This window comes from Aegilops tauschii, chromosome 3 (genome assembly GCF_002575655.3).
Source record: "Aegilops tauschii subsp. strangulata cultivar AL8/78 chromosome 3, Aet v6.0, whole genome shotgun sequence".
Taxonomy (NCBI): Eukaryota; Viridiplantae; Streptophyta; class Magnoliopsida; order Poales; family Poaceae; genus Aegilops; species Aegilops tauschii.
In genome coordinates this window covers 259,868,014-259,877,618 of record NC_053037.3, presented here as the reverse complement: position 1 = coordinate 259,877,618, position 9,605 = coordinate 259,868,014, and the positions used below count along the sequence as shown (strand labels likewise).

Here is a 9,605-nt window from a genome sequence, read left to right as displayed (position 1 = left end):
CAACTTTTTTTATGTTTGTGTTTTTTGGGTGATATTTCTGTTATCTGGACACAAATGTTCATAAATTGTTTATTTGCTTTGATCTTTGTTGTTAATTTTTGGTTTAAAATCTTTCTCTATGAAGAGGGTACAAGCAGATCTTTGTTGTTATCTGGACACTTTTGCTTTGACCGTTAGTCTAGGTTAGTTAGGTTAGTTTCTAGGTTAGTTTGGTTAATTAGTTTCTAGGTTAGTTAGGTTAGTTTGTAGGTTAGTTAGGTTAGTTCTGTTAACCAGTTCTAGTTTTAGTTTACTAATTACTACTCCTAGAAAACAACCATGTATATGATTAGGATTAGGATGCATATGCATCCCTTTTCTTATGTTTCCTGAAAATCAGAAAAGAAAAAGAAAAGGCAGGTTTACTCATCATTTGTCAATTAGTTGGCTAATGGTTTCTAGAATCATTTGACCATGGGCATGGACACGTAGCAACTAGGAAAGGTAGAATTTTGCATAAAGGGTTTTTGATGGATTTGACCAATATTTTGAACATGACCGTGTGTTGAAACTCTTATATATGGACAATATATGTCCAATGAGCTTCCCTAAATTTTCTCAAATATTTTTGAAACATTAAAATAATTTTAACCTATTTCGTCCCCTTCCCATCGCACTACAACCAAGTTCTGGCCCAAAGTAAGATTTCGGACACGGGACAAAGGGAGGAGGATGGTATGAGAGGCGAGTGAAGTCTCGTACGTCCAAGTTTCATACGGAGGCACAGAGTGGGAAAAAAGGACTTATTTGATGCCGTACCCCCGGAAACCTTGGCCTGCCGGGGTCGGGGCGTCAGCCTGTTCTCTTTCTTCCAAAGTAGCTCAGCAGAAATGTCGACGCACCCTGCGAACCAAAAAGGACGGGAAAGAACAGAGAGATGCATACTCGACCTCTATGTTAAGGGTTAGTCGCCGCCAAGTACTATCAACCCTGACACAGAGAGAGACTCAACCTAGCATGCATGCTAAAACTTAGGGCGCCAGCACTTCATTTATTTATTCTCAGGGTCTGCGTCTGGCTTTGTACCAAGGGTTACATGCCTTGCCCGCAAGGCTTGTACAAAGGGTGGTTTGCCGGGGTGCCCGGCAACTGCGCCTTATGGGTAAAACTTGCGAAGATGTTCGATGTTCCAGGATTTGCTCACTGGAATACCATCTTCGGTCTCCAGGCGGACTGCGCCAGGCCTGGTGACTCGTATTACCCGATAAGGGACTTCCCACTTCAGCGTCAACTTGTTGGAATTCTTGGCCGACTGAACGTGCCAAAGAACAAGGTCGCCTTCCTCAAAGCTTCGGGCATGAACCTTGCGGCTATGGTAGCGGCGCAAGGCTTGCTGGTAGCGCGCTGCTCGCACAGCCGCCCGAAGACGTTCTTCCTCAAGGAGCATTGCATCATCTTGCCGCAACTGCTCTTGCTCAAGCTCATCATAAGCGAGCACTCGAGGTGACCCGTATGTGAGTTTCGTGGGGAGAACTGCTTCTGCCCCGTAAACGAGGGAGAAAGGTGTCTGGCCAGTGGCTTGATTTGGTGTGCCTGGCAACTGCTCTTGCCTAGGTCCTGGATGTACTGCATGAAGGCGTGACTTGTGAACTATGTGCCGTTTTTGGTGATGACTCTGTTGGGCACACCAAAATGGCAGACTAGCCCTTTGAAGAATTTGACGGCTGATTGTGCTATCACCTTTCTCACTGCCTCCACCTCCAGCCACTTTGTGAACTTGTCGATCGCAACGTACAAGTACTCAAAGCCCCAGACAACATGGGGGAAGGGGCCCAGTATGTCGAGCCCCCAGACCGAGAATGGCCAGGAAAGAGGGATTGTTTAGAGAGCTTGAGCTGGTTGATGAAGCTTCTTTGAATGAAACTGGCACGCTTCACACTTGGTTACTAGTGTCGTTGCATCCTGGAGGGCTGTGGGACAGAAGAAACCTTGCCGGAATACCTTGTCGGCAAGGGCCCTCGACCCTATGTGGGAGCCACATATGCCTTCGTGTATCCCTGCCAACAGCTCCAGTCCTTCCTCCCGGGGAATGCACTTCAATTTCACATTGTTTGGTCTTTTTCTGTATAGAACTCGTCGACGAACTGATACATGGCAGATCTTTGTATGTACTTGCGCAGGGTTTCACCTTCTTTCTAGGGGATGATATGCAAATTCCTTGCCTGGCCATGAGCTTGGTGGCCCCCTGTAAAGGCGCCAACAAACTCATGGCACAAATCCGACCAGGAAGAAATAGAATCCACTGGCAAGTGCATCAACCATGACATGACATCGGGTTTAAGTGCCAACAGGAAGTAATTCCCAAGCACCTTGTCATCGCGAGCCCCAGCAGCTTGCATGGCGATGGTGTAGATGCTGAGGAACTCTGACGGATGGGTCTTACCGTTGTACTTATCGCCGGCGTCGGGCTTGAACGTGCGGTGGGAGGGCCACTGGAACAGCCGCAGCTCACGGGTAAAGGCTGGGCAACCCACCTCATAAGGTAGGCCGGCCAGGGCCTCCTGGTGCTGGGTGGTCCATAGAGGGCCCCGCCCGCCTATCTGACTGGTGGCGTGCATCGCACCGGCGCTTGGTGGTGGTTCGAGCATCTTCATGGGCTCGCTCCCGAAGAACTTGGCGCTGATCGCGGTGGGTCCGTGGGTCGGACGACGCTATGGAAATGTTATCACAAGCGTCATCATGATGGGTCGACACCCGCGGTGGCTCGCGTGGAGGAGGAGAGTGCACCCTGGCCGCAGCACCCCCGGTCCTTCCACCACTGGCATGCGGTGGCTCGACGGAGCGCTGGCCTGAGGGCCCCGCTGGTCGTGGCTCATCTTTGTTGGCGACGCCGACGAGGCTCCGGATGGTGGCTCTCCATTCGTCGAGTTTTTCTGCACCAGGAGGAAAGTCGAGGAGCAACTACGCGCGCGCCAAAGCTTCTGGTGGCGTGGGTGGCGGCGAAAGCTGCGTGGACCGTGACGCGCTCCGACTTCTAACCACGTTAGAAGGAGCTCTATCACGGCCGGGCGGATGTGCGGCATTCTCGCCAGCGTCCCGGCGTGCGTGCTGGCCTTCTACATCCCGCAAATGAAGAGCAGGACTCTTCCCACAGCGGCGCCCAGGGTCACCAGCGAGGCGACGCTGCTCGTCGCGCACAACCTGGGAGGAGCGCGTCGTGGGCGCCGGCATAGGCATCTTGGAAGTCGCCACGCCGCCCGTAGGTGGCACGACGCCACCCCTGGAGGGCCTCGTGCCGCCTGTGGGGGGCCTGGCTCTGTCTTTCGATTTGGCGGCGTGCGGCCCGTCGTCTCGCGCGCGAACGAAGCCACTTGCCAGGCTTTGACTGCCAGAGCGATGTGGGTGTTCGCGGACCGCGCCTCGGCTTCCGTCTGCGACCGCCCCGCCACTTGCCTGCACTGGTGCGGGTCGTTCGGCTCCCGACGAGCCGATCGCCGTGATCGTCTTCTTCTTGGGAGCCATGGCAATGAAGAACTGCTAAACTGACCGCTAGACCAGATTTACACCACTGCGCCCCCTACCTGGCGTGCCAAAGATGTCGGTGGGGACGACACCTATGGGATCCCAGGGATCCCTTCTACGGTTGGCGGGCGCGGGGTTATGCAAAGAGCAGGTCTAGGAGCCAGCACAAAGATCGTTTACCTAGGTTTGGGCCACGAGGATGCATAAAACCCAAGTCCTGCTTTGGTGTATATTTGAGTGTTCTTGAGCTCTCGAACTACCTACGGTGCGTGCATAGTCCAAAAGATCCGAATCCCTCTCCTGGACGCCTCGGGCCTCCTTTTATAGCCAAAAAGGGGTCGCCACAGTGGCACACAAGAGGTGGAAAGGTGTACAGTGTACAAGCTTATCGCCTGTCATTACGGGACAAGACGCATTAAATGCGCTCTTTAGGTGTCTCGTTGCTTTATTGGGGACGGCAACGACGCCCGTCCCATCCGTCGCTGCTCCGCCTCACTCTGACACGCGTCCAGGCCAACGATGCATGTAGCGCCACGTAGGCTGGCTGGCTACTGAGATGGCATGGTGGTAGGGTCTTCATGAAGATCTGCATGCCACCATGCAGGTGCTTGCTGAGTTGGCCTAGAAGCCGCACGTTGCCATGCAGGTGCCTGCCCAGCTGGTTGGGCTGGCAGCTGTATGGGAATGGCGGTGGAGTTTTGGCAGACGCGGGCTTGGCTGCGGCCCTGTAGGTGTCTTCGGCAAGGGCCTTGCCGGGGCCCCGGCAAGGGTCTTTCCGTAGCATCACGGCCGTCCCCGGCAAGGATCTTGCCGGGGGGTCTCGTGGATCTCCTCGGCAAGGATCTCGCCGAGGACCATCGTCTTCTGGTCCTCATCTAATCTTGTGTGTTTTATGATCTTGACGAAGATCTGCATGCCACCACAGAGGTGCCTCCCGAGCCTTGGTTCCAATGTGGTTGTTGGCGTCGGGAACCCTTGGTCTCAAGGGTGGCCCGCTCTACTAGCGTTGGGCAAGTTGCCCCGGCAAGGGTTTTGCCGGGGGAGTCCGCCTCGCCCTCCTGCTCTTTGTGTCTCTGGTCTTGGCGTTGTTTTGCCCGTCTTGTGTTTCTGCTCCGTCCCCTCGCCCTGCTAAGTGTGGCCGCAGGTGCAGCTCCGACTGCCCGTGCACAAGTAGAGGGGTAAAAAGGAGAGCCCCTACTTTTGTACACCGACATTGCAGGTGTTCACAGATGGTGGGTGCGGGTCGAGAGCGCTCCGAGCCTCCTTCTTCCTCGGTGCGTCCTGGGAGGGGTGGCTATATTCCACCACAGCAGCTTCAGAGAGCGCTCGTACACAGCATGACGACACTGGTGGGTGCTTCTTCTTCGGCCGAGAGAGGTCGGGGGAAGACGAAGAGGGGTGCGGCTAGAGGTGGACGTGGCGGCGGGAGAGGTAGGAAGGCTGTTGTACCTTCCTCGCCGCCACCCCCAGCTGATTCTCCAGACCACCGGAGTGCTCCATCTCAGGTGGAGCCGTCAGACTTGGACCCGTCTCGGACTCCGGTCCATGAGCCTTGGGCTGACGAGCCTCAAGTCACCGAGCCTTCATCCCACGAGACTTGGGCCCCAGAGTCTTCGTCCCACGAGACTCCGGTCCCAGAGTCTTTGTCCCACGTGACTCCGGAGACTAGTGGCCATGCTGATGACGAGGAGACCTGGTCTGACGATAGTTTTAGCGAGGGCGAGCTGGTTGAGCAGGGCAAGAAGATCTACCAGCATGGTGGTACGAAGCTCCCGGCCATGCCGGCGACCCATGATCAGAGGTGGTTGATTCAGCCTAACAGGGAGAAGTAAGTGCATTTACTCTTTTTTAACCTTTGTCCTTCATGTTTCTTCAAATTAATATCTAATGTGTTTGCCTTATCATATTGCAGGGGTTGGATACACGCCGATGGTGTCCGCAGGCCCAACCAGGTCCTTGGTGTGATTTGCCGGCAGCACTTCTCGTGGTGGGTCACATTGCCCGGTGAGGGTCAGGTTCCACAGCTAGCACTGAGCTGGGAGCTGTACGTGGCTGCCTCGACCCCGCTAGAGGAGAGGGTCGACGGTGTCTTGTGTGAGACGATGGCCGACATTGTGAGGCGACAGTTTTGGGTAATTTCTCATTTACAGAATTAAAAATCAACATTACCTAGTGATTTTACTAATCAGTGTTGTCTTGTTCGATTGCAGACCTTCTACAGGTGTTCTGAGGAACACGAGGCGGAGGCGACTAGGGTTCTCGAAGCCGAGTGCAAGCGCCTACTTCCGAACTTATGGCACGAGGCTAGGATGCAGGCTGTTCGAGACTACTACGCCTCGACAAACATTAGGAGGGCCACGAAGAAGTGCCACTGCAAGTATCTGAGTAAGGAGAAGTACATGAAGGTAATTACCTATTGTTAAGGCCTTGTACTTAGTTTCCTTGATTTCATTCGTAGGCATAGCGCTGAAATTTCTCTTTGCCACTTAGGTGCCCCGAGATGGTGTGTGGATATGATGGACTGTTGGGAGGCGTTGGTGGATGAGTGGTGCTCTCCTCAATGGATAGCCGAACACAACAAGGCCAGGGATAAGCATGCCCAAATGCGGGGTGTGCCACACCATCAAGGGAGCTCTAACCTGTTTGAGTACGGGGATCACTGGGTATGTGGTTTCAGCCCTTAACGATTCATGCAATTTCATTCTTCATGCTAGCTTCAGCCCTTAACTAATATGGTGTTCCTCTCTTTTAGGCGAAACACAACAAGAAGGACGTGCCACCGCTGTACGACCTCTATGCCATGGCCCATATGGCGCCGTACAAGAAGGCCAAGGCATTCTCTGAGGATGACCTCGATCATCCAGAGAGCTTCACCAACATCTCCTCCCACAACAAGCTCGTGAGGTACAAAGACTTTGGGAAGGCGATGAAAGGGGATGACTTCAACCCGAGCCAAAGTCCTTCTGATACAGAGCTCGTGATGCTATCTGGTGAAGGGAGGAAACATGGCTCGGTAGCCATTGGGGATGGACTGATACGTTGTCCTAGAAGTCTCCCGGAGATCAAGAAGCGCCACGTGAGGTCTCTTCCTGAGATAACGCCTCGACCATGGCCAGTGGAGCTCGCCATCGAGGCTAGGGCCCAGGAGCTTCTGGCGGAGGCAAACAGGCAGGCCAAGCAGAGGGAGATCGAATTGGAGGGGAGGACGGCTAGTCTATTGGAGGCGGAGAGGAAGCGGAACGACGCGTCTCACCGGGCCCTATACGAGCTCCTCGTGGTAAGTTTCTCCTGCTTATTAGCCAAATCATGCATGTAATGTTCGTTTCATTACTAACTAATATGACTGACTCGTGAAAACAAAATGTGCAGTCCATGTATGAGAAAAATGGTCAGACCCCTCCACCGATGCCCCAGATTGGTATAGCTGACACGGTGAGTTTCATTTGAATGCTCATTAGTTACTAGTATTCACATTTCAGTTGCATCATGCTAACGAGACATTGCAAATGATCTTTGGTGCAGCATGCCTCCCGACAAGCATCGACCGATCCTTCTTCGTCTTGCATTGGCGCAACCCCGACCCGATCGGTCCTTCTCCGTCTGGCACTAACCCAAACCCGACCGGTCCTTCACCTCCGTGATGACGGTAAGTTTTCTCTAGTGTTTTGCCTACCAAATGCATAAAGACCTAGGCTTAGCTTTATTTCCTCCAAAATGCTTATCATAATGATCTAGACTTAGCTAATGTCCCTCCAAAATGACATAATTAGCTTACTTAGCTCCAAAATGATTTATACATAGCTTTGTTTCCTCCGAAATGACCTAAGTTATCTCTAATATGCTAAGTTATCTCTAATATTCTTAGTTACCTAGGTTTGCTCAATAATGACATACACTTAGCTTACTTATGTAAAACATGGCATAATTAGCTTACTTAGGTTTGAAATGGCATAACAATCTTGGTAACCTCCTGTATGTCATATAGTTAGCTTATTTTCCTCGAAAATGGCATAATAAGCCTAATTAGCTCCAAAATGATCAATTTACCTAAGTTAGCTCAAAAATGACCTAAGTTAGCTCTAAAATGCTAAATGAGCTCTAATATGCTTAGTTACCTGGGTTAGCTCAATAAAGACCTATAATTAGCTTACTTATGTCAAAAATGGCATAATATGCTTAGTTAACTCAAATATGGCATAATTAGCTAGGTTAGCTCCAAAATGACCAAGTTTACCTAGGTTAGCTCCAATATGATCCATTTTACCTAGGTTAGCTCCGAAATGACCTATTTACCTAGCTTAGCTCTAAAATGACCTACACACTTAGTATTTTTACCTAGATTAGAAAAAGAAGAAGAAGAAGATAAAGAAGAAGAGAGGAGACTAAGAAAGAGTAGATAAATTCTACTTCTTTTTCTAGCTAGCCTTCTTCTTCTTCTAACTTTCTTCTTTCCCAATTTCTAGATTTGCTTTAGATGAGGAGCTTGCTTTCATGGAGTCTACTCTTTTTGTTCTGATTTTGTACGATGAACTTTGTTGGAGGAAACTTCTTATTGGATATGTAGTGTTGGAAACTTGTTGGATATGTTGTTGGATATGTGTTGTTGCAAACTTGTTGGATATGTTGTCGGATGTGTTGGAAACTTGTTGGATATGCTTGTCTTTATATATCTTCAAATGTTTATATATATGAAATTCTGTGAAATTGAATGAATTTAAGAAAAAAATAGGGGCTATACAGGCTCTTTTCCATCTGCTGGCAGACGGCAAAGAGCTTTGCCATCAGCCAGCAGACGGCAAAGCTGCCACGTGGCAGCTACCTGTGCAACCTGGGGCACTGGCTGGCCTCTTTGGTTACTTTGCCGTCTGCTGGTAGACGGCAAGACCGTTGCACCTTTGCCGTCTACTAGCGGACGGCATAGCATGCCATGTGGCAGCACCTGGGGGCTGGCCTATTTGGTTACTTTGTCGTCCGCTGGCAGACGGCAAAGGTGCAATGGTCTTTACCGTTTGCCAGTGGACGGCAAAGCACATCGTTAACCCCCTAACGGACCTAACCTGCCACGTGTGCCGTCCGGGCTCTTTGCCGTCTGCTGGCGGACGACAAAGACTGTTTCATCTTTGCCATCTGCCAGTAGACGGCAAAGAGCCCTTCGTCATAGCCTATTCAGCCGGACCTGTTGTTGTCTGCTGGCGAACGGCAAAGGCCTTTGCCATCCGCCAGGCATGCCTTTGCCATCAGCCATGGCAGACGGCAAAGTGCTTGATTCCTGTAGTGTTAGTGGCACAGCGGGAAGTGGAAGAAGCAGAAAGTGAGCGAGGCCCGGAAGAGCCGGATAATTAAGGATCAGGACAGAAATGAGCACGACAGCAAGGGCGACCCCAAGGACACGGCAAAGAAGAAAGTGGTGTAGTGCCCAGTGTACTTCATTAGTTCCCTGCTACAAGGAGCTAGATCGAGGTACTCTGTGGTGTGCAAAAAATTATCTTTGGTCTCATCATGGCCTCAAGGGAACCGCGCCACTACTTCCAAGCCCATGAGGTCATGGTTGTCACTCGCTTCCCATTGCAAAGGATACTCCGAAACCCTAAGGCTACCGGCAGAATAGTGGAGTGGGCTTTGGAGTTATCTAGCTTCGGCCTGAAGTTTGAGAGGACATCAACAATTCAGAGCAGGGCATTGGCAGAGTTTATTGCAGGATGGACACCAACCCCATATGAGGAAGTGCTGGAAACAGTTATCCCCAGCAAGAAAGCGCCCCAAGAATGGATCATGTCTTTCGATGGTGCCTTTTCCCTACAAGGTGTAGGGGCTGTCGTGCTTCTCGCTGCCCCCTCCGGGGAGCACTTGAAGTACGTCGTCCAGATGCACTTTGCTCGGGAAGAGGCGACCAACAATACAACAGAGTATGAAGGGCTCCTTGCCGGGCTCAGGATTGCCACGGAATTGTGAATCAAGAAGCTGATCATTCAAGGAGATTCATAGCTTGTGGCGAGACAAGTCAACAAGGATTACCAAAGTCCATTGATGGAGGCATACGTTGAGGTAGTGAGAAGATTGGAGGAGAGCTTTGACGGATTCCAAACAGAGCACGTACTGGAAAA

The 9,605-nt window shown here is 51.3% G+C and overlaps 1 protein-coding gene across 1 annotated transcript; it reads left to right on the top strand.

Annotated features, from left to right (window-relative positions):
- Positions 1–3,051: 3,051 nt before the first annotated feature.
- Positions 3,052–8,914, top strand: LOC141042881 (uncharacterized). Its single transcript, XM_073511791.1, has 8 exons — positions 3,052–3,440; positions 4,721–5,329; positions 5,414–5,633; positions 5,712–5,919; positions 5,992–6,164; positions 6,254–6,778; positions 6,871–6,933; positions 8,783–8,914. Exons 1-8 carry the CDS (start codon positions 3,052–3,054, stop codon positions 8,912–8,914), a joined length of 2,319 nt encoding a protein of 772 aa, XP_073367892.1.
- Positions 8,915–9,605: the final 691 nt, after the last annotated feature.